Below are 24,783 nucleotides of genomic sequence, written 5' to 3'. Positions count from 1 at the left end.
CATGAATTTGTGACTCAGGAGAAACGAATGGATCGCAAGTAAATGGCAATAAATGAATAGATTGAAGAGCACAGAGTTTTAATGTTGCTTATCGATTTGCTTAAAAGGATTGAAGTGCTGTAAGGCTTTGACTGGGTAATCCAAGACAGGGCTCTTTGACTAATATTTTGTTTCTCCTTTTTCTATGCACAGACAACATTTCCTGTGACTCCATCGCTTGCAACAAGCCCCACCATGGCTTTTAGTCCCTACCTGAGTCACGTTTCTCCTGGGATGGGCTTGGTTCCTGCGGAGCTTTTACCAAATACTCCTGTCCTGGTTTCTGGAAATCCAACTGTTACGGTACCAGGAAGCTCTGCTGGGCAGAAACTGATGCGTACGGACAAACTGGAGGTATTTGGATGTCTGTTTTCATACTGCTAAAGGGAATGAACAGGGTGCATTGCCCCAGCTGCTGCACTCCCACAATGACCTGGTGCAGCGCAGTGCCAAGTTGCAGTTCTGTCACAGGGCTGCTGCTCTCTGCTGGAGCAGATTCGTGTGGGGACTGATCCCAAGTGCTTTGAAATCACTGGAAATAAAAAATAAATAAAAGCAAGCAGATAGTCTGCCCTTTCACCGAGTTGAGTGGGAGATGTTTTGGAATGAGAACAGTAGGGTGGAAGGAACAGACACTTCTGTTGTCTTGAGATAAGCTTGCTAAGTTCTTACAGAAGGCAGCAAGCCTTGGACTGTTGGGGCTGCTGAGTGTGAGGCACTGGAAGCACATTCCCCCACCAGGATTGCTATGGCACTTTGATTTGCTATGGCATTCAAGGAGTGCAGATGTCTTTCAGACCCTTGGTAGACGCTCTGCAGGAAATAAGGGCTGAGGACTTGAATTCAGAGATTCCTGCAGGTGTAAATTACAACACTGGAAGACAGTGGAAAAGGGTATAATTTGAAACCAGATTGTTTTGTGTTACGTGCTTCTTACTGCTTTGCTGATTGCTTCCATTCTCACGTGATGTCTTACCTTTCCCTGCACAGTCTGATGGTGTGTGTGATTTACACCACTGGCTGTGGGCATAATAATTTTTCTTAGTTCCTTCATACCTTCAGACAAGGAAGCTCCATTTTGTGAAACTTTTTTCTCTGCTTTTGATGCTTCAGTGCTCATAATGTATGAGGAGCTGCAAGATATTTTTAAAGCCAGCAGTTTGGGCAGCACCTTAGAATGGATGGCAGTGTAATTAAATGCACTGTCATGTAACCCTAAGGTCAGAGGTTTATTATGGAGGGCAGTGAGACTATTTGCATGAAAGAGGCTCCTCATTTAAGAATAAGTACCTGTTGTGAATACAGCAGCTTGCAGCATGGAGAATTAAAAGTCCTACCCAAGAGTGTGCTCTGTAAAAGAGGCATAATCCCCCTGAGACACAAATGGCAAAATTATTAAAATCTGAGCTTTAGAGACAGGGAGAGATATTGAGATCTCTACGTATTGGCAAAATACCATTGGCTTACCAGATTTGGGATTCAGGTCACTTTCCATTTCATGCACATTCTGTGCTTTCCTTGCACTTGCATTACTTTGGTAATTGGCCTTGGTAACACTGGGTTTCCCTCATCCTGAGCCAGTTGTGAGTGGCACCAGTTGCCCTGTGACTGCGTAAGTGGTGCCCAAGTTCAGCATGGATTTAGAATATGCGTGTCACTTAATGCAGCCACCCAAACTCATATGCAGTGCTGAGAGCACTGAAGTGTGGCACGATGTCTTTTTCAACAATGTGACTTTCTCCTAAGGTTTGTCGAGAGTTTCAGCGTGGAAATTGCACACGTGGTGAGAACGACTGCCGCTACGCTCACCCGATAGATATTGCGATGATAGACACAAATGAAAACACTGTTACAGTTTGCATGGATTACATCAAAGGTCGATGCTCTAGGGAGAAATGCAAGTACTTTCATCCCCCTGCACACCTGCAAGCCAAAATCAAGGCAGCTCAACATCAGGTGAACCAGACAGCTGCAGCTGCAATGGTAAGTAGAGCTCTTATCAAGCTGTATTTCGATTGCTAAGAGATTTTGTGTCATGTGTGTCATTTGTGGAAAAGTAGATTATTTTGTAAATGGCTGATTGGAGAGCTGAGAGCATGTGCAATGTGAATCCCACCTCTCCATCCTTTGTATGCACGTGGTGTAGCATGAAGCTGAGTGATGCAGCGCAGCTCAGCAGTTAGGGACGCAGTGGCAAACCTTGTTACTTTCTGACACTACATCATGAGGTGACATGCGTCATGAAAGCAAGCTCAGCTGCACACAAAACAAACACCTTCCTAGCTAAGTCACAGGCATCGGTTTAACTTCTTCAGCACTTGATGAAAGGACAGAATGCTCATCTCGTAATATATCCTCTACAGGCAAAACCTGGCTCCTTGAAGTCAGTAGCAAAATTTCCACTTACTTCAGAGCAAACAAGACATCAATTGTTCTAGTCTAGCAAACAGGAAACTCATGCCTGTTACCTTTGTCAAGGCTTTGTGAAATGACAGTTCTCCAGTCAAGGAGGGCTTCTGACCCTTTTGGTTCTCTGGTAAGGATGGTCCCACTTGCACTTTAATTTGCAGTGTGATTTCTAATGCCTAGAATTATGAAAAAAACTCATGGGAAACTTAGCAGGATGGATCAGATTCCTAGATGGAGTAAATGTTTGTTCTTCTATTGACTGCACTTTAATGGCATCTATGTATTCTAGTTGGAAATTTGCATCCGACATTGTGTTATGAAAACCTAATTGTAGTGTTTAAATTGTCCAGAGTGGGGACAGTATTGTCATGATAAATGTTTCTTGTGCCCTCGTGGCAAAGATGGCCAACAGCATCCTGGGCTGCATTAGGAAGAGCAGTGTCAGCAAATCAAGGGAGGTGGATCCTTCACTTCTGAATTCTGCTGAGGCCACAGCTGGAGTGCTGTGTCATTGCTGGGCTCCCCGGTGCCAGACGTGGATGTACTGGAGTGAGTCCAGCAAAGGGCTGTTTAGATGATGAAGAGCTTGGAGCATCTGACACACACAGTGAAATTGAGGCTGAGAGAGCTGGGACTGTTCAGCCTGAGGAAGAAGAGACCCAGGGGGATTGTACCCATATGTAAGATGTATAAATTCCTGATGGGGAAGGAAAGAAGATAGAGGCAGACAGCGCTCAGTGAAAGGACAAGAAGCAGTGGGCCCAAATTGAAGTACAGGGAAAAAAACAATTCCAACTGTGAGGGGTTTTCAATGACCAGAATAGGTCACTCTGTCCTTGGAGATACTCAAACCTGTGTGGATGCAGTCCTGAGCGAGGCACTCTGGCTGCCCCTGCTTTGAGCTGGTGCTTGGACCTCCCAGCCTCTTCCGTTCTGTGATTACTTGAATAACTAACCTGAAGAAGGTTCATGCCCCCTATACGATTTAGCAGTAAGGCTACTACAAGTGTTCTGGATAAGACAGTAAATGAGGTTGGGTTTCATTCATGGCAAAACAGAACACAAAAAAAGGGAAGGATTACAGAAATTAAACAGCTGCCTTCCTGGCAACATCAGTATTACCTGGAATGTAATTTGAAGAACCAATTTATGCTGCAATATTTCTCTGTCCTGCGTGGTTTATGTGCTGTATTTCTTACTGTTTCTGGTATGTTGAAACAACAGGCAAGGTCTGTTGAAAAAGGACCTTCTGACATGAAACCCTTGTGTTTTTTGCAATTGCCATTTTGCTTTTTCACTAATTATCCAGGACACTGCTACTTAACCAAAGCCAATACATGTTTTATTCATGCTGCTGGCTTCTCTTAAAAACGTAATTAACCTTATTTGTATGCTGTTAACTAGAACCTTTAAAATATTTATTGATGGCTTGTTGCATCACCCTTGCCACCAAAATAGCTTACATTATTCATCGACTTTTCAAGGTTTGATGCATTTGCTATACCTGTTGAGGAATAAGATCTTATTCAAGGGAAAACTGGTACCCAGTCTCCTTAGGTAAAAACAAAGAAAGAAAAGAAACCATGCCAGACAAATGGGCGCAATAAGTCCTCCTAAAACAGATCTGGACTGATTTCAAATCCAGATTCAGCAGACGTTTCTGAAGGACGCAGTCCTGCGGTGACTTGACACGCGAGCAGTAGCTTCACTCACAGCTGCTTGGCTGCAGTCTGTGCAGAGCAGCTGAATGAATTGGGTCAGGCTCCGTCCCTGCTTTGGGATCACACTTCTGTAGTGCCTGAGCATGCTTCACCTCTTCTTGCCACCAGCCCTCTTGCTGACCTCTGTGCAGAGCTGCAGGGCTGGTGCTGGTCCCCGTGCCCATCTGCCTGCAGCTAATCCCTGAGCTGCAGTGACGGTACTCTAGTGCACACACTGCTGATACTTCTGTAGTTTTCAGGTGTGCTGAGGCTAAATAGCTGACTAGCCACTAGGCCAGGTAGTCACCTAGGCACCCCATGTTGTGCATGCCTCGTCTTTTTAATATATTGTGTAATGCATTCATTCATTTTATTTTTTTTTTCTCTTCGCCTCCCCAAACTCTTCTCTCTTGACACACCTCTGCTTGCTGTTTTGTTACTGTGCTTGACCCCCCCTCTCCCTGGCCCATTGCCATCATGTGCTCGCTGCCTGCTAATTAAGACTCAACCAGCTGTCAGATCACTGAAGCGACCGCTGGAGGCAACCTTTGACCTGGTACTTGGACCTTTCACCTTCTCGCTTTGCACGTAACCATCTGCATGAAAGCCTTCCTCGCTTATCTGTTGTGGTAGTGCCTGGGAGACTGCCCATCCCACCAGAAATGTTGGTGTCCCTTCAGACATGCCGTCCTGCATCCCCACGCCACCCGTTAACCTGCTGAGCTTTTCCTCTTGAAGCTGCCTTTTGGAAGTGCTCAGTATTCCTGGGGGCTTTTCTGTTGCAGCTTGGGGTTTTCAGGTGGTTTTCCAACTGCAGCAGCAGTCTGCCTCTTTGTGATACACTAGGTCAGAAGCCTGCTAAGACAATTCCCTCCCATTCACCTCCATGCGAGGGATTGACTACGTCCTGAAAATATCTCGTGTCCCTCAGATGTAAGGAGAAAGGGAACAGTGAACACAGAGGATCGTTGCTCTCCATTCGCAGTGTTGGGAAGCAGAAGTGTCAGTGGGATGAATGCTCCCTCCAGTGCCAGTGAATGTATGGTCAGGCCAGAGAGGCTGCTTTTCCCAGAATGAGGATGTTTCTTTAAGCTCTTGGGGCAAATTTAAATGAAAAAAGATAGTTGCATTGAGTTTGGCCAGAGGCAAAACCCCTGGGGCAACTCAGCAAGACTGGTGTTGTGTGTTGTTTGTTGTTGTTTTTTAAGTAGTCCACAGGCTTTCCTCTTGGAGCTTTAGACAGCAGCATGAGGAAGTCTTGTTAGGGACCAGCTTCCGCCAGCAGGCTGGAATTATACCCTGCCTGACACCAAATGACTGACACAGCAGTGCCTGACACAATAGCCTCCCGTGCTCACTGCTGGTACAGCACAGCCCCAAAGCCCACAGGCAGTGACCCATGCGATGCCTGGCTGCCCTCCGGGGAGCCACCCCTCCGAGAGGATTCCATCTGGCTGATGTTGGGAAAACTCTGTAGCTCTCCTGCCCTTCTGACCTTCTCGATGAACAAAACCTGATCAGATAAGTGATTTTTAATAGTCTTCCTGCCTTGGAACATCTGAATGCTTTCAGCCACATTGTTGGAATATGTCACCTCCTCTGAACCTTTTGTGGAGGCTGTGCTGGAGAACAATTTATGGTACTGATAAGAGCATACGTAGTCTTCAGAGGAAACTGCTTGGGTTGACTCTGCTGCTTGCCAGGGAATGGGTGCAACCTCTGCCCTCTTTCAAAGCATTCTGTGTGTTGTGACTTGGGCTGAAACAGCAAGGCAGATACAGACCCAGCCCTCCCGGCTAAGTGCAGAGGAGGGAAAGTGTGATCTGCTCCCAGGAGATACTGATCAGAAGGGAACTTGGAGCAGCAATTAAATTGTTTGTTGCAAAGATTTAATCCAGTTCCTGCCTTGCAAAAAATATGTTGTTAACCTGCACGTGGGAAATCTTGACTTAGGCATGCATTGCATTTTTGTCTGTCATTCATGGCAAAGGATTTATTTCTATGCCATGCAGAGAAGGGACTGAAATCTTTATGTTCAGATGCTCCAATTCCAGCAGGAATGTCGCTTTCCCAGCCCAAAAATAAGGGACTGCCTGGCATTATTTTAGTGGGAATTGTTCACTGGGATCAGTGTGGGCTATCACATGGGTACCAAGCAGAAGAAATTAACCCTTTCACCGGAGCACATGGTATGATCATGTTGCAAGTGTTGCTTACTCCTGTGCACACAGAAGAGTCAGAAAAGGCTACTGTCCACTCTCAAAGGTTACGTCTACTTCTGTCATGACTGAAGTTTGTCCAGGGTGAAAAGGCAAGCAGCAGGATGAGGTAAAGTTATGAAGTTCTGTACTGCTCTGATCTAGCTCCTGTCCTGCAGGAGGAAGGCACTGCTACAGAATTCAGCAAGGTCAGAAAGTGGTGAGGAGCCTCCTATTGCCTTTTGTAGGTTCCACAGGACACATCTGGGGAATTCCTTTGGAACGAGGACATGGTGCCAGGCAGAAATGTATCCCCACAAGCTGTTAGTTTTCTGCATAATAGTCCCGAGACCATTAAAGAAATGCTGTTCTGTTTCACATGCAACACAGTCATTTGCTGCAGTGTCTAGATTTGGTTAGAATTTCTCTTTGCATCCAAGCAGCATTGCTTTGTGCTGTACTTCATCCGTAGGGACTGCCACATTTTGCTTGGAAGCCAAAAGTAATTCCTAACCCCAAGCACTCTGGCTTTGTAGCAAACCTGGGGAATGTGTCAAACAGCAGGGCAGGTGCAGAGCCATCTCTCGCCCATCCTCAGCAATCACAGTGCTGGCCAAGCCAAGGATTAGGTAGGTGGATATCAAGGATGTGACAGTTTGGCAGCTGGAGTTTGTCTGTAGGGTGTGCTGTGGTACAGATACTGCCCCAGCACCAGGAATGGGAGCAGGTGAGCAGAATGCTGTGTCCAGAGCCAGGCCGAGATGGGCACTGCCTCCTGTTCTACAAAGCTGGCCTCCAGGCTGCTTGCTTCTCTAGAAGACTGTGGAAATGTTGCATATACTGGGCCTTCTCCAATCCAGCTCATGCGTTTGCATTTCCCAGAGGTGCTGTTCAGGCAAAAGAAATGGGATTGCCATAGCTCCTTTCTTTCCCATGCCCCCGAGGGCTTTAAAGTTAGGACGAATTGTGATGTTAGAGGTTTAGAGGTTGGACTGTTGTGTGTGACCAACACCCCTTGGGCATGCGGGTGTTTGTATGCTCCCTCTGACTGCAGCAGTGGGCTCAGGAATTGTCCCCTGTGTAGAGAGCCAAGACATCACAGTGAAGTCTCAAAGCCTTCATCTGTTCTGCTTTTGGCACTGCCATTATGGGATAAAGGACTTTCTGGGGAAGTGACAGCCTTTGGCCATGAAGTAAGGAGTCAGTAGTCCATTACATGCTTGGCGCAGTTGCTTTGCTATAATTAGCAATTTTTATTTTTTTCTGAGGCAGATTTTGGAAGCATCTGAAAAAGCGTGCTTTGCAGTCAGGCACAGTAAGGAGCATGAATTTAAGCAGCAAGTTATTTACTGTAGATCTGTAAAACACCTCTGATGTGAGCAGAGCTACTCCAGTCTCTACAAGCTACAAATCTGTTCTGTGCCGGAGAAACATTTATGGAGCTATCATTAAATAGTGGATACAGATTTAGCATAGATACCAGTGGAGGCTGCCCTAAAAATGGAAACATTTACATCTTCACCTGAAAGACCTCATCCTGAAATGGAGATCTTAAGCAAGAGATTTTGGTGTCTGAGTGTTGGCTCATGTGTGACTGCTGTCTCTTGGTACTAGCCAGAAGAAATCTGGAAAGATATCATGAAGTCCTAATGCTGGCACTGGCTGTCTGCTGACATTAGCAGAGGACGTGTGCATGTCTGAGGGCAGTTTTGCAAATGCAATTTCTTCTTTTATTTTTTGTGGTTTTTTTTAATAATACTAAAGCCATCCAAAAGCCACTATGTGAATAGCAATAGGTTGGAGTAATATTTTGCCTGAAAGTATCTTGCTTAACATTTCTCAGATGAGCAGTCTCCTATAGCAAATTAAATTTGAAGTGAAACCCATTTCTAAATGGTGACAAACTGTTGCAAGCTTTAGGCTGTATTGTGTTGTGTGTTGATTTTCATGACACTTTAAATTCTCTTTTCTTGTGTCCTTTCTTACAAGTACTGTGTGTTTGTAGCCTTAACCCTTCATTAGCTAAGCTTTCTCCATTACCCATCCTTCACTGTCATTTATTCGAACAAACAAAAGTACTCAGCCTGTTTTTCAGCCATGGCTTTGCTGCATGATATGGAACACAACCAGGCAGAAATGACCTGATTCTGCGTGACTTCCACGTGCGTAAAGCTCACTGACGTCAATGGCAGTGTTACGTGCAAAAGGACTGCAGGGCATAATTAAAAAGGACCCTTTTCTATCACAACGTGGAAAAAAATGTGGTTTCTGCTTGGGTACAAGGCAAAGCTGTAAATCATTAGACACATTCCTGTTTCTTAAGAACCTGACATACAGCTTTGCTGTTGAGACATGCTTTGTAAATGATGAGTACCTTACTGAGAGAAGTTTCTGAGTCCAGTTAATGCTTTTTACCAAGTCTTGTCATGAAACAGGTTTGACGGGCTGGAAGAAGCGCTGTGGTGTGATAGAACAAAAAGAGCGGATTTGCCTGATAGCAAGACCCACCCAAATCTTGTTCCAACAGCAGATTTGTCAATGGCTTTTTCCACTGCTAATAATGAGCAGGAGGTATTTAACTGTTGGAGGCCTTCTAGCACTGCACTGCTAGAAATTGGGAGCAAGCCCAAATATGCTGTTTGTGAGCTGTGCAGCTGTTGCAAGCAGTGGAGAATCGGTCCTCGTTTTCACCGTGTTGTTGCTCAGCCTCTCTGAAAATGAGGGACAGTGCATTTTACTACGAATGTGATATTGTATGTGCCACCCACAGCTGCCATTTTAACCACTGGAACAAGTGGGACATCTGCATACAAGTGTAGGCAACCACAACCATACACATAGGTACATGTAGTCAGGTGTTGAAATAGGCAGAGGCAGGCATCCCTTATTTTTCCACGGCACTTGCAGCTTATACTAATCTTTCCATCTTTAAATAGTCACCAGTGCTTCTCTCAGCTGCTATGTTCTTGTTTAAATGCCCATTGCCTGCTTTGTGGTATCCTGTCCTGATCAGCTCTCCCCTTCCTCCTCCCCAAGCTTTTCCTCCTGTGTGCCCAGCTGAATCCTACTGAACATCTCCCATAGTGTTTCCTCTTTCTGCACTCTGCCCCTTTCTCCTGCTGTGTTTACTAACTGCTTTCCTAGAGAAGCTGTAAGTTCACCTACAACTGTCACTATGATACAGCTGCTCTTCTGTTTCCTGTCTGTTGTGTTGATACGGTTTCAGGTAACTTGCAGGCAAGACCCCTGTTATTTCTTGCATGTTTTACCAACTTTGGGTCCCTTTTTTATTCCACTTGTCTTTAATGACTCCCTTATCCACAGGCCCTGCCGCCTGGTGCACTTCAACCTTTACCAAAGAGGCCAGCACTTGAAAAAAACAATGGTGCCACCACAGTCTTTAACCCAAGCGTTTTCCACTACCAACAGGCTCTAGCCAACATGCAGTTGCAACAGCCTACGTTCATCCCCACAGGTAAGCGTCTCCTTGCTTTCTCCATCGTGGTTTTCTTTGTGTGACCTAAACATTGAGCTAATAAGCAGATCTGTAAGAGTCCTTAGCAAAAGAGTATCAGTGTATAAAGTTTCGTGTTAAAAATCGATGGAATGTTAATGTATGTTGTTTGACTTTTTTTTCCTTCACCTAATGCAATCCAGAGCTTTTCACTTAAAAGAGCCCTTCTTAGCCTTTCCTTTTTTTTAAGCAGTCCAACTAAGAAAACTGTCTGCATGTTTCTTGAATTCATACTTCCTGTTTTTCCTTCTTATGGTTCAACTGGATAATCCCAAATTAATTCTTTGACTCTTGTGTAGCTATATTAAAGGCTCATGTTAAAATATCTGGTGGACCTGTATTTAGAGCTGCCTGCTCACTCCAAGCTGCAGGTTTCTTTCTAACCTTCTATCTCAGTGACCTACATATTCCAGCAGCCGTTATGTTTGCAGAGGGAATGGCTCATCTTCGGTAAACACAAATTACGTAATTGCCTTTAAAGGCATATTTTTCCCTTTTGCTTGTCTTTTGACCGGTATGATAGCCTGAGATTTTTAAAAGCAATTTAACTCCCAGCTTTTATTGTACCTTTAAGGTCTCAGAGTAAAATTGAAAGATGCAGCTCAGTAATTCATACAGAAATCGAAACATTGACGTGGCAGATGTGACTGCTGCCTCGCCAGTTAACCTCTGTTCGCTGCAGCCAAATGGAAAACAAAACCTGCTTAGAGTAGTAAGTACTGCAAGTGGCTGAATTGGGAACGTTTCAAGAGTTGGTAGCTTAGTTTTAGTATCATTATTTTCATTGCAAAGCATTATATGGAAACAAATGCCTGAAGCTTTTAACGTTTAACACTGTATTCATTTGCCAAGTGATATTTATAAAAATATACAAAGCTTTTCCATGAGTAGACTTAAGCATGCAGTAGACCTGGACCTCAGCCATGCCATTCTTTGGAGTCGGGAAAAGCTTTAAGAGAGCCTAGTATTGAGACTAAACTGTGTCTCAACTGCAGATCCAGAGAGTCGAGACCTAAATTTTGTTTTCTCGTGGTCTTCATGAGAGTATTGGAGATGCTCAGAATTCAGCAGTTGCCAGGATGTTTTCCCAGAGAAGGAGTGTCTTATATGGAGAGGAAGGGAGGGACTAAGTAGGAGTCTTGTGGTCTGCACAGTGCTTCTGGAGGGGATGGGCTGAGCTGACCTTACTGCAGCTCTTTCAGATGCCAAGTGAAATACAACTTCAGGAAACATTCACACTTTATAGAATGCCAAGTCTGTGAGCCAGCTACATGCTTTCCTTCCCTGAGTTTGCAGTCTCCAAAGCTGACATAAAGATACATATTTCTGATGCAAGCACTGTAAATTAGCTTTCATCCAGAACTCTCATGATACTGTTGTGCACTGTCTCTCAGCAATGGGATTGCGCACAGGCTGATGCATAACAGATCCGTTTGCTGACACAGGCTCTTGTCTGAGGACATTAATGCTGATCAGAGAAGTAAATTTCCAGTCAGAGAATGAATCTCTGATGAGTTTACACATCCACATGTTCCGTTACTCATGCATCAGGCTGCAAATTTGATCTAAGCCATTGCAGTGCTCTTGGCAGCAGAGCAGAGAGGTGGCATGTAGCAGCTAACATCCTTTTGAGTGGTAGAGTTACTTTTGTTAGTGTCTGCTATTGAGTCCTTGAAGTGCCAGTTTTCCCTCTGTGATAAGCCATGATCTCTCAGCATCATGGTTTGCCATCGAGATGGGGAGATCATGGTGAACACTGAAAATAATGTCGTCACTGCAGCTGTTTCAAGTCTAAAAGAACTGCCTCTTTCAGCTTTAAACTAGAGACCTTGAATCCCAATCCCTGCTTACAGGAGTAAATTGCTTTTAGAAAGCTGGTTTTAACATGAGTGTGATGTTCCTATAAGGCAGTCTTGTCTGCTTCTGTGATTGGAAAGAAATCAATACACCTGATAATAAAACAACAAAGCAACCGATTTGTAGAATAGATCACATCATTTAATACCAGGGTGGAAAAAGAAATAACATTTTCTACTACCCAAGAATGCAAGAATTAATTTGTTTTGCTACTATCTCTTAAAACTGAGTTTAAACTATTTATGTATCAATATGCAGAATGTTTTGCATGTGCTTAAATATTGAATGCTGCAAAGAGAATACCTGCTTTTTAGTTAAAGTGATTTCTAACACTGAAGCTTCACTAATGAAATATCCCTTTTGTTCATCTTTCCACGCTTCAATGCATGGTGCGCAGGGTCAGTTCTGTGCATGACACCCACTGCAAGCGTTGGTAGGTTTTTCTACACAAACTTCTCAACTTTTCCTAATCTGAAAGAGACAGCAAGTCAGTATGCATCAGTGAGAACCTGGGTGGCTGAGTGGTGTGACTGTCTATCCGCTGTCTTCTTTGAGGCTTAAATGGTTGTACCCCTTTTAATTTCTGTGCAGTGCAGTGTTTCGTGTGACTAATACAAGAATCCAAGGCAATGCATTCCCACCCCTGTTTAGTTCTGCTGCAGAAAGAAAAATTTGTCAACATGAATGTCTTTACAACCCATTTAAGTTGTCCAACAAAAGGAATAGCAGTGGGAGAATCCTGTTGGTTTGCTATTTTTGTATCAGGTATATTAGAGTTCAGGTTTTTGGTTGTCCTGAGGACATTTTAAGAGACTGGTGTAATAAAGGCTCTGAGAAGGAACGGATCTAGAGGCAGGCCCTTTGCCAGAGCAGGGTGCCAATGGTACACTGAGTGAAGCAGGGCTAATACTGTGGACCAGTTGAAGATTCATCTCATTAGTGACTTTTTAGCAGCGCAGGCTCAAGGAACTGTGAACAGGGGACCAGAGATGCAATCAGGCAGCAGGGCTGAGAAGACGCTCTCTGCTTCTGCGGGGATCCAGAATGCTCAGTCTCAGGATCTGGGTCACGCTTGGAGCTTGTGTGGGTCTTTGAGGGACCCCCACCTCTATGTACAGCTGCTGGGCACAGCAGCGTGAGCAAAATCTGAGCTTTCAGCCGCCAGCTGAGGTTATGCAAGTCAACAGCCATCCTGGATAGGAGTGTGCCTGCTTCGGGCAGAGTGAGAGGGGGGAGCAGGAGCCCTGGGGAGCAGTTTGGGGAAGTCTGAAAACCAGCAGCTTTGGCAGAAACAGCTAAGCGCTCTGCTCTTGAAGCTCCCCATCCTACAGGCTGCTTCTTCCACCTGAAGGCAACCCACTGGAGCAGGGGGCCCTGTGGGCACACGGTTACCCTGCTGCTGAACCCTGAGAGCGCTCCTGCAGGCTCCAGCTTCTAGCTCTGATGGACTTTGCTGAATCCCACACGTGTGCTGAGATGGGCCGGGTGGGAGCACACACACAGACAGCCGGGGCTGTGGGTATCCCCGGTTGACACCCTAGGTGTGGCTCCTGGCATTCAGGTTGCCCACAGATTCACCCAGCCCCTTGGAGAAGGAGTTGCCAAGGGCTGCTGGCTCCTCCGTGCTGCCTGCTGCTCCGCTCCCAGCTCCTGCCTGGCCAGAAAGAGTTGTCTCCAGGTTGGAGCGGTCCAGGGCAGCATCCTTCCCCTGCTTCCTAGATCTGCGGGTGCCCCAGAGCATCCCCTCCGGCTCCTCGCAGCTTGGAGAGGCTGCTGAGCTCCCCGCTGCCGCACTGCCCTTCTGGATGCTCTCCTGCCAGTTGTGAGCGTCGGATGCACTCTTGTGTTTCTCCCTCTTGGCCTCCTCCCCTTTCCATCCCCTCCTATCTTGCAAGGAGGGAATCCCATCAAATCCTCTAGAATTAGCACAGTGAGGAAGCACGCTGGAATTGTGGGGAGAGAGCTCGGGCTGCCAGCCATCTCCTGCAGTGCCCTCACCCCGTACTGTGCCGAAACGTCCCTGCAGCAGAGACAACAAAACATGGCAAAGGGCTGCTGCAGCTGCAGCCTAGCAGGATGGCGGCCAGACTGCAGCTGTGCCACAGGCCCCAGCCGTGCAACGCGCTGCCATGGCTCGCAGAGTTCCCCTGAGTTCCCCTGGTTCCTGGCGGGGACGGGGAGGGGAGGGAAGGGGATGAGCTTCCCAAGGCGGGCGGGAGGGTGCGCTTGCCAAAATGTCCCCAGCCAAAGGAACGTGCACTGGCTGCGTCTAACTCCCCAGGGGTGCGAGCTGACGTGGGCTTTTGCTAGCACACCCTCCCTCCCCCCCTTTGGAAATTTGGCCTTTGGAGTCTAATACATCATTGTTCTGCTTATAAATGTACTAAGTGTTGAGAATGTTTTGGTTTTTTCCTTAATTATAATTGTAATTGGCTTTTCCCCTTCTCTCTTGTTTATTTTTTTTCCCAACGCTGTCTTGCTTTGCACTGTGATTGCATGCCGCGCCCCGATGTGTCCTTCATGACGATGTCACATGGCTTGTTGCTGTGATTCCTGCCACGCCCCCAAATCCACCACATGTTGCCATGGTTACATAAAAACGCTCCACCCTCCCGTATGTCGCTTCCATGGTTCCCTTCCGAAAGTGCCCATGATGCACGGTGCTACGCCCACCACTGTGTCTGCAGCAACAACTCCTGCCACCAGCGTCCCCTTCGCTGCAACAGCTACCGCCAATCAGGTTTGGCCCTTTCAATGGCTTTCTTTCACGTGTGTTCAGATCTCGAGGACCGGGGCGAGGGCTCCCAGTCCCGCCCGGCTCGGTGCAGGCTCGGGCGCGCAGAGGCAGCGCAGTTTGTCTGGGGATCGGTGAGGGGGCACCGGCTGGAACCGCTGCGGTGGCAGCGTAGGGATGGGCGACTGGCAGGGCACGGCCCCGCAGCTCTGGGTGCTTCGCTGCCTTCTCCAAAGTGCCCCGGGACTCAGAACTCGGGCTGCAAAACTCCTCTGTTGCACTTGGACCTGCAGCACTTCTGCTTTCAGTCTCAAGCAGAAATACCACCCCGAGCATCCTTCCCTGTGGTATTTTGGCATGTCCTCTCCCGGCTGGAAAGTGGAAGTGGAAACACAAAGCGGCCTCCCCCCATATTGCGAAATTGGACTCTAAAAACAGCTCAAAAAACCAACCAAACGAAAAACAACGGGGTTGAGGCGATGAAGTCTGAAGCTTATTTACACCAGTAATGTCACCCATCCCTACAGAAATGACTCTGGATGTGCAGTACGTGCCGTTGCAGCACTGCCATAAGTGTCCAGGACTCCATGCATGTCTGCCGAGCCATAACTCTTTCCAAAACTTTCCTCTGAAGATACTGAGTTGTGATGGCTGCTTCCGCACCCGTCCCGAACTGTATATGCACAACCTGTCCTAGTGATGCTTCCTGACAATTTGGTGTGCCACAACTTTTTCCACTGAGGCCAGAGAAATGTCAAGTGCTTCCCCCCGACTCCCCAAAACAAGTTGTAGCTTTCTTAGTTCTTCGTCGTGCTCAGGTTTAGAGCTATTGCAGAGGAAATGGGGCATCGCTTTATTCAGTAGGATGCTGTTAGCCATGCTGAATGTCGTTACGATCTCAGGGGGTTTCCTGCAGTCTTTTGTTAGCATGAGGTTATAAAGCTCTCAGGAGAAGTTTTACCCGTGTTAAGTCCTCGGCAGTGTTTTGCTGCTTGCAGTAGGTATTGCTGTTCTTTCTCCGTGCTGTGTTGTAGTTGTCAGGTAGAGAAGGTCTTCCTCATACTCGTATTGGTCATGAGAAGAAAGCAGAAATTTCTGTGCAGTGTTGCTCTGTGGCTGTATGAGTCTGGACAAAGCTATGCTCCTTATGTCTCAGCCAGCTAATTTCAGAGCATTTGTCTTACCTGTAGTCCATGGAGCTAAAATCCCAGTACGATCACCGCATAGTCCACGAGGCATCAGCAGTGATGCAGCTATGTCGTACTTAATGTGTGGCGAAGTAAAGACAACTTGGGAGTGGATCCTGTTTTATAAGATGCTGATGTGTTTGCTAACCTGAAACTGAAGACAGAATGAAGAGACGGATTTCAAAGCAATGTTTTAATGTGTTGTGTTCTTTGTTTTCTTTGCTGTAGATATCCCAGTTATCAGTAGATGAACTGAGTAGCAGCATGTTTGTTTCACAGATGTAGAAGTTCCCGATAGAACAGTAAGTTGCTTTTCAGTATTTCTCTTTACAGTGGATTGCTTTGTTACAAGGGCACTGCGTCCCCCAAAAGGGGCTGCTTTGGGCAGTGGGTCTCAGCCTGCGGGACCCCAATGGCTCTGCTCTCTACCAAGTTAACAGCAATTCAGCAGCTGCAGCACAGATACAGACCAGCCCTGTGGCTTACAACAAGCAGTGTTTTGTTGTGTCTAAAATAGCTGTTTTGTGTGGTTTGCAGCCTCCCTTTCTTGCATCCCCCTGAGTCTGACGGTTATGTTTGCAAGTTACTCTTGCTCTGCACAGCTCCCAGCAGCCTGCAGGTGCCTCAGGGGTTCATGCTATTGCTGGTAAAGACTGCTCTGGTAATGAGTCAGCTGAAAAGGTGAAACTCGTGTTTTGCTGTTAGTGGTGTATTCCTTTTCCTGAGGTAAGCAGGACTGGGTCATCCTCAGCTGCTGTGCATCAGCAGGACAGGCTGGGGTTGGGCAGAGATCTGTTAACCACAGTGGGGCATGGCCTGTGGTACTTTTCTTCACAGGTCCACAAGCAGCATAGCCTTCATGACACGTGCAGATCCTGGGCTGCTGGGCTTTTGTGACTGAGAATAATGTAGTTTTCCTTTCCTTTGAATTACAGAGCATTTTGCAGCCTTAGCAGCAGTGTTATTTTTTCCATTTCTTCTATTTGTAAGAGTTAGCTAATATTCATGGGAGAGAATCCCTTGAGGATTTTAGTTCATCACTTTATTTTTCACCCCAGGAGATGAACGAGCAGTTCAGCCCCTTCAACAAGAATTCACCAGATTTTCCCAACGCGGGCCGCAGATATGCAACCCATTTCTTCTTTAGATCATGTATTACAAGCAAGTACTTAAATGCTGGAAATTAATTTGGCAAGCAATTCTCTAATTATATCTTTAGCAGCTGACAGAAGTCACTCGTGTCAGTGGTGTCCTTTATCTCTGGTGACCTACATAAGCTGTCGTACGTATAAACTGCCTGCTCACGGTGGCCGTGGAGCCCAGTTAGTGTAGGTGAGCAATGAGGTATCTGTGTCAGTGAAAACATTCTGTGCTGTGCAGTACATTGCTCTCCTAAACAACAGACAGACGTGACACCTGACATGTTCCACGATTTCCATAACACATGCAAAACAGTCTGTTCCACCCGATAAGGAGATCATTTGCATTGGAAGAACCTCATTAGTGAACTCTTTGAGATTGATTTCTCTATTTATTTCAGGAAATTTCTTTTTTTTTCTGGATTCTTTTCGCTTCTGTGTGTGTGCTTAAACTCACACTGACAGTTACTAATGATTTCAGAGTAGGAAAGGAAATTCCATGAAATAGCTTCATTTAGCAAACAGTGAGCATGGTACAGTCTGTCGAGTCAGCCATGCTTTTAAGGACAGTGAAAACCCTTGCCTGAAAGAAGTAGGGTCAAACACTTTATATTGGGTTGGATCTCCTGTGGACCAGCCTACTGGGCTTGGAGAGTGTCTACACCAGACAAGCAGCCTGTTCTTCACCAGGGAGCTGTAACCACATGCCTGACCAGATGCACTCTGCCAGATGTGCTTGTCCTCTCACCACCATGCAGCTATGGGACATAGTTCTTTTCTACCAGTCTGTAAATGTGATTGATTTCTTCCAGTGTCCCCAGTGCTCACAGGCCCACTAGTGACCATTCCCACACAGGAGCCTTTGTATTTTGATCCTGTTTCATGCGGCCACCCAAGCATGTGAAGTTGTCCGTGTGCTCCTGGTTTTTTGCCAGATAAGGATCTTAGTTGGCATTCTGCAGTGCCAGAAGGTGAATTCCCAAAGCTGCTGTGAGTGGGAGTTTGGTAATAGAATCTGCTGTGGCAGATGTTTTTCTCCACGGTTGACCAGGTCCTGGTAGCCAGGCTGGCTGGCCTAGCTCTTTGCAGGGAGGATTTTCACAAGTACATCCCAGGAGAGGAGATTTTCTCCTAGAGGAGGGCCGCCTGAGCACAAGGTTTTTGTGTCTGATTCACCTTTGGCTCTCTGGGATTAGATTTTAATGTAACTATCTTCACAGTGAACAGGAGGCAGCAGCAGTCAGGGATTCCTCTGGCCCTCTCATCAGTCGCTCTCTACCTGCCATCTTGTCTCACCAACAAGATCGTTATTCTCCCACCTTCCCATTCCACAGATTGTTTTGTCAGCATGTGTGAAGCGTGCTGGAAATAGAAAGCCTTAAGTGCTGATTAAAGAGGATGCCAAGTGTGTTATTAGCAATTTCACCCTATGTCAGAAAATTAAGGGAATAAACCATTTTCTCTCCACGACGTACTAATAGCAACCTCAGAGGCAATGCAGTGAGGATTCAGATGCATCTTAATAGAATGACTTCTACAGAAAAAAATATCTGACGTCTCACTCTCTGTTTTCTCTTTCCCTTGCAGCAGACCATGTTGAAATTCTGAACCATAAAATTATGGAGCACCAGGACTTCTTGGTGGGAAGCTGCGCATGGCCTTTCTGTATATATCCCCTCTTCCCTTCTATCGTTCTTTACCACCTCTACAGTAAGCCTGTTGCAGCCTACATGTTAACCAAAAACTGATCAATGGGAATGTCAAAAAAAAGAAAAAAAAGAAAAAAAAAAGAAAAAAAAAAAGCACTATAGAAACAATTAACAAACAGCGCTCTGTTATATGAGATATACAAGTAGAAAATTATAATAGACTTTTATAACACATTACTTTAACACACTTAATCATTTTATGACTACCATCCTGATAAGTGCATCTGCACAGCGGACTGTTGGTTTACTGTATACTATCGATGGATAAATGTTTGTCTTGTTTTTAAAGTGTTATCTTACTGTTTTGTTTACATCATAGTCTATTGATTTGTTTTAAAGTGTACATCATTATCAAGTATACTCAATACCATTTTTTCATTATTGTTATGTCTTAAGTTTTCATATACTGTAGGTTTTATGGAGTTTTGTTTGTTTTTCACTAAAAATGTTATCGTGGGAAACAGGAATTATGTGCTTGAAAAACACGACGCAGGAATGTTCTGCCCTTGTCTGGATATTGCTGTTCATGTCAGCTGTTTGTGTTAAAGGCTCCTTTTATCATTTAAAATTTGCCTTCAGATAGTCTCCAAATTTTTAGTACCAATGATGTGCAAGGCCAGCTGTGATTTCAGTCCACTTCAGAGTATTTCTTTAAATGGAGTGAGCTGATTCTGGAAACTGGAGGGGAAAAAAAAAAGAGAAAGACAAAAACCCACTCTCAGTTAAGGGGATAGAAAAGATTTGGTCAGAATTTCTGCACTTGTGTTGTATGTTGAAGTGCATTCTCAGCTGCAAATGGCGCACAATCTTTCTTGATGTTCTCGTGGTGCAGTGGAAAGCAATAGGTGGATGAGTGAGATGTTTTCCTTTGGGCGTTTGCATTGGAGAGGAACAGCTGCCAACTGTTAGCTACAAAGCACGTGGCTGGATTAGGCCCACCATCGTGGCTTGGCCCAGGCTGGGTAATACTGTGCCCATGAGCATCTCTTCACTGAGCCTGCTGAAACATCTCAGCCTGAAATCTGGTGACCCTTCCTGAAATTCTGTCAGCGTGCACCAGTTCTTTAATCACATTGGCCATGACTTGGTGATTTTTCCCCTAATTTCTGGCCCTATAAAGCAAACACAGCATAATAAACCAGGAAAAATTCTACCATACATAAACATCCATTTTTATGATGTTCCTAGAGGTTGGTGGATGTGATCTGGCGCCTTCTGCTTGATGAAGACCAACGTTTGTCACACAACAAGGGCTAGTTCTCAATACCTCCCTGTCATGCGCATGAATAAAGCAGCTCCTTGCCCACACACGCACCCTGGGCAGCACTGCCTGGTGTTGTGCTGCCTTGCTGAACAATCTGGCTACACAGAATACGTTTTAATTTGAGAATGCAGCTAAACTTGTCCCTGTCACAGCTCTGTACTATCGCTGGCATCATGGAAGAGATGGATTTGATCCCTCGACTTCGTAGAAGTATGAAGTGCTAGGAGAAAGAGAATCATTTTTAAAGCCAGGGGATGGGCGAACTGTTAGTGTCCTGCTGCCCTGAGCTTGCAGTGATTTTGTGGGGTGCCAAGAAGATTCCTTTTTTTTTTTCCTTAATCTTGGGTAGAGAATGTCCTCTGTGGGTGCAGGTGTACTGAAAGCCATGCATCTACGTGGACCACAAGGGACAAAGGGGCAGGCTGGGCACAACAGGTATAGCCCAGGACGGGCTGCAACCACCTGTGTGTGGAGATGCATTCATAGCAAGCACCTTTGAAGAGTCCGGTTCAGAAAAGCCTCAAGCCAGAAGGAATCTTTCCATTCATTTCAGCAGGCTTTGAACCTAACCCTAAAAGAGGGGAGAAACCCACGCAGCCCCAACCCTCAGCCATGCACCTCGTGTTCTGGCAGTCCCTCCTGTCCATGAATGCTTCCCAGCCGTCAGCATTCAAAAGCAGGCAGTGTTGCCTGCAATTAGTGGCTGTCATTTATATTGGCTGCCGCCTACCTGTTCTTTTAACCACTGAGTTTCTGTTTCCCAAAACCATAACATTGTTAGTGGAAAAAGTGGATTTGAGTACTTCCTGTTTGAAATTATTTGTGTATCAAAATGGGTTTTGCACAACCTGTGCCAGTGCCTCAACAAAGAACAGAGCTGATCTTCTTAAGCCAGAAAGGATGCATTCAAGCTTGTATGGCTTTATGAGTTAAAGGAGGTTGGAACTTTTTCAGTGCTAAATGGATTTTTGTATATCTTGACACTTTGATGTAACCTCCTATTTTATTTATCTACTTAAACATCTGGCATAGATGTGCATAGAATGTAAACCTAGAATACAGCTGTTTTCACGTCACATTTAAAGCACTGAAAAAAAAAAAGCGTTTAAGGATTATTTTTTATTAAAGAGGTCCGATGAGGGATGTTCAGGGTAGTTATATTAGGTGCCACAACAGTTTTTATATTGCTGGCAAATTTAGCGTTAATTTGTAAATGAGTTTAAGGAAAGAAAAGCTTGAAGCACTAAACTTCACCAAATTCAAAACAATCTCGGCAAAAATGCCATTTGAGGTAGCACTATTGAAACTAGTTGTGCAATGACTTGCTCTAATTTTCTTTGTTCAAGAAAGAAAAAAAAAATGAAAAAAAAAAAAAAAAAAAAACCAGTCGCCAGACTATAAATTTCCTAAATAGACTCTTACAAAGTCACCGAGCTAGTTAGTGACTCTAAACAAATGTCATAAAAGCATGAATATCATCCTTTATTTGACAAGAGATGTATGTAAGTTTGTTTAAATCAATATAATTTTAGTGACATTTTTATAAGCTTCCCACTTTCCATGAACCTATATTTTTTATTTATCCAAAGTGATTTCTCTTTGTCCATTTCTCTCAGCCTTATGCAAACAATATGCAAGAAATGCTGAAACTTGGATAAAACGGGTCATGCAGAGGGAAAATGAAAGCTGAGATTGATCATTTTCACGCAAAAGGTTGTTAGTAGTTTCAATAAAAGTACTACTACTAAACTGTAACATAAGCAGACAATAAAAGAGGGATTTAAAATAAAATGGATTCATAAAACTATTAAGATTATTTTTGTTAAATACAGTGTTGTTAGTAATTCGGAACACGATTTCACAATCAATGTTGTTGGTTTTTTTTTGGTTTCTTTCTGTTTTTTTTGGGTTTTTTTAGTTGCAGGTTTCTAGCTGATGATGTTTTTGACTTTGTATTTTTGCATCGTGATGTCCTACAAACCATTCCCTCCCAGGGCAGCCCACGCCGGCCCCCCGCTCCTGGATGCTGTGCGGAGCGGCGGCGCGGGCAAGGCTGGCCGTGCTCCCAGCATCCCGAAGGCACGGCCGCGCAGCCGCTCTGCCCCGCTGCCGGCGCCTCCCTGCCCGCTGGGCAGCCGGAGCTGCGGGAGGAGCATCGGGGCGGCGGCGGAGCTGGCTGTGAGGCTGCGCTGGGTGCCGGCGGGACGAGGAGCCGCGTGTGTCGGATGAGGAATCTGCTCCAGCCTCGTGGGCCCCTTGCTGGCGCCGCAGGGCAGCTCTAGGACACGCAGTGAGTGAGAAACTGGATCCTCGTTGGGTTTTGGTTCTGATCCCTTGTACATTTCACACGCGCGAGAACGGAAGAAGGTGAAATCTATGAGGAAAATCTAATTTCCCATTCCTGTTGAATGGATTTAGTTTGATATTGACCTGATTTTACCACGTGCCTGTTGAAGGCCTTAGAGTATATACTGTATGTTAAAGACTGTAATAACTTTCATAGTTGCTAGCCTAATCCCAATGTAAATACAGCTCCAACACATTGTTACTGGGCTACAACGCATTAACCCGCGTCATGTATTTCCATTTCTTTACCATTAGTTCGTAAGGTTTTTCACTATTGCTTTTTTGATACCTTTAGTAACGAATGAATTTAATTTTGAAGGAGAGCTAGAGAAAGGTGAAAGCTTTTCATACATCCGTTCAGCCCGTTTAGTTCTCTTCTAAACCAACACTGAAGCATGGTAAGGTGTAGAACGCAGTCCATAACTTGTCTGTATAGTTTACAGTTTAAGAACAAAATTAACTTTGTATGTAACTCCTACAATGATAGATTCATTGTTAACTAATTATATTAAGTTGTTGTTGCTATGGCAACAAAACTACAACATGGCTACCTTTGTATACGTTATTTGTGAGATTTTCACATGTAAATTAAAAGTGATGTGTAACAGTATGAGCTTGTGAAAGGTACAGTTCGATACTGTCAGATAAAAGAGATGACTGAATATTTTTAAAATCCCAAAGTCCCATGTGAACGCTGAATCGGTGTCTCTACGTCACTTTTTCAGTCGAGAAGTTTACAACACATGGATTTAGAGTCAGGTTTTATAGCTTGTAGAAAATTGTTGTGTGGCAAGGGTTATTCCACAGTATTTTAACTCCGACAGCACGACGGGCTGCGTGGGGACGTAGTGATGGTCGTTCCTCCATTTCACACTCACCGCCATTGTGGGAATTCCGAACCCATCCCTCTCAGTACTGTAGCTCTGCTTGCAGTTTTCTGTTGGGTTTGCTTTTTTTTTTATTATTTTATTTCTTTTTTTAAAAAATTCTTTTTTTTCCTGAAATTGAACACTCGTGTGATTATGTTACGATCAGGGCTAAATGATGAAAAAACGTGTAACTATTTTAATACTAATTTATATCAGCAAAAACTGTACATAAGAGAAAGAAAAATATTGTGGAATGACCCCGTAACAGTGTTGAAGATACCAATATGCTGCAGTTAAACTGATTCAGTTAGTGTACGAATGTGTGAGACACACCTTTTTTGCACTTATGTACATAGTCCACGAAAGAAATCCTTGGAACTTATTTTGAATATAAAAAAAAAAGTCTGTAATAATACAGGAAAAGTTTGTAAAAGAGATAGGTATTACTAAGGCTTTGAAAAGGAGGAGTTTTTTGCTATAAAACTTATCTGAAAGCATGATGTTGCTTTGCTGTTGTAAAAGCTTTGTAGTTTGCCATAGCTTATTATACAGCAGACTGATACCAGGTCAGCTCCAACCTGCAGCACGGAGAAATGGGAAACAGTGCTTAATGAATTAGTAAGGTCACTAGCAAAGATTTTGTTTTGAATCAGCCTGCATTTCCACACACACCCGAGGTCATGTTTGTGGTGCTTTGCGTTCTCAGTGAGTCCCATTGGGGCCGACATGGCGGCGGTGGCACCCAGCCATTTTGCCCAGCGCCTCGTCCCTGTTTCTGTCTGGAAGTGTTTCTCTGTTGTAGGTGACTGCCATTGAGGTGCTTGAAATCCCAGAGAGGGTTTGAACCGTTGCCGTTTGCTGGGTTTTGTGTGGTTTTGTGTTTTCTCACCGTTATGGGCCAAGCCAACTAAACGGAGCGGCTGAAAAGCAGTGGAGGGCTGGGAGTTGTTTCAGATGGGCTTGGGATGACTTTCCCCTCCGGTGCCACTCTTTTAGTGCTCTTCTGAGAGAGTGAGAGGGCCTGGCAGCAGAGCGTGGTGCAGCTGTGGGCTGGGTGCTGAGCAGGGAAGGCGGTGCTGCTGTGCCGGGCGGCAGCACGGTGCCTCTGGCTGGGTGCAGCCCTGCTGCCCTGCCATGCAAAGGGAGCACAGCCCTGTCCCCAGCCGGGGAGGCACCGTGCTTCCAGGAGCTGCTGGCCATGTGCTCCCACACAGCCCCGGCTTCCCCTGCTTCTCCAGGGCTGCCAGGCTGCACGGAGGTGGTGGGAATCCTGGGCAAAGCCCTGTGCCCATGCAGGACCAGGAGATGCTCTCATACGCAAGCTAGGTTGTCTGCATGTTGCTTTCCCAAATGGAATGTTAGCTGTGACAGAAAACAGAAGATGAATGATGTAAAATATCCGTTCTCTGCAGCAGATTGCTGATTCCCAGCAATCTGGGTCCCCAGGCTCTTGATTCCCTTCCCACTCCTGCTCTGTTGCTTGCACTGCAATGCTCTGCAGCACTGAGGGAGGTGTGGGGAAGCTGGGAGGCCTGCATCGAGCTGCTTATTTTTTGATCAGAACTAGTACTTTTGTTGCAACCTCACCCCTCAGATTCGCTTTGGTAAGGCCCCCATGTCCCTACATCCCTCCCCTGCCCATCCTAGTGCTCCGGGCACTGCTGCTGGCCTCCCAGAGATTGCTCCCTTCACGTTGTCCATGAATGTCTCCTGCCCAGCCCATAATTCACCACGTGATCCATTGAAACGCACGCTTTGCTGAATCAGAGCCTTAGCATCATGTGGTCCCAGTGTCTGTAAGGGGGAAAAAAAAATCAG

General features: G+C 45.5%; 1 protein-coding gene across 4 annotated transcripts in view; it reads left to right on the top strand.

The window, feature by feature from the left end:
- Positions 1 to 21,557, top strand: part of MBNL3 (muscleblind like splicing regulator 3) — a 71,306-nt gene extending 49,749 nt beyond the window's left edge. For 3 of the 4 annotated variants that reach the window (XM_042824798.1, XM_042824797.1, XM_042824799.1), the window contains 6 exons: positions 193 to 393; positions 1,786 to 2,022; positions 9,671 to 9,821; positions 14,363 to 14,457; positions 15,867 to 15,940; positions 18,365 to 21,557. In XM_042824798.1, coding sequence (XP_042680732.1) covers positions 193 to 393; positions 1,786 to 2,022; positions 9,671 to 9,821; positions 14,363 to 14,457; positions 15,867 to 15,923 — 741 coding nt within the window. In that variant the 3' untranslated portion in view covers positions 15,924 to 15,940; positions 18,365 to 21,557. The remainder of the gene's footprint in view (positions 1 to 192; positions 394 to 1,785; positions 2,023 to 9,670; positions 9,822 to 14,362; positions 14,458 to 15,866; positions 15,941 to 18,364) is intronic. The other variant, XR_006169966.1, reaches the window with a different exon arrangement.
- Positions 21,558 to 24,783: the final 3,226 nt, after the last annotated feature.

Source organism: Centrocercus urophasianus, unplaced genomic scaffold, assembly GCF_019232065.1.
Source record: "Centrocercus urophasianus isolate 14NV4802_14NV808 unplaced genomic scaffold, USGS_Curo_1.0 seq_24, whole genome shotgun sequence".
Classification (NCBI taxonomy): domain Eukaryota; kingdom Metazoa; phylum Chordata; class Aves; order Galliformes; family Phasianidae; genus Centrocercus; species Centrocercus urophasianus.
This window is presented reverse-complemented; position numbering and strand designations above follow the sequence as displayed.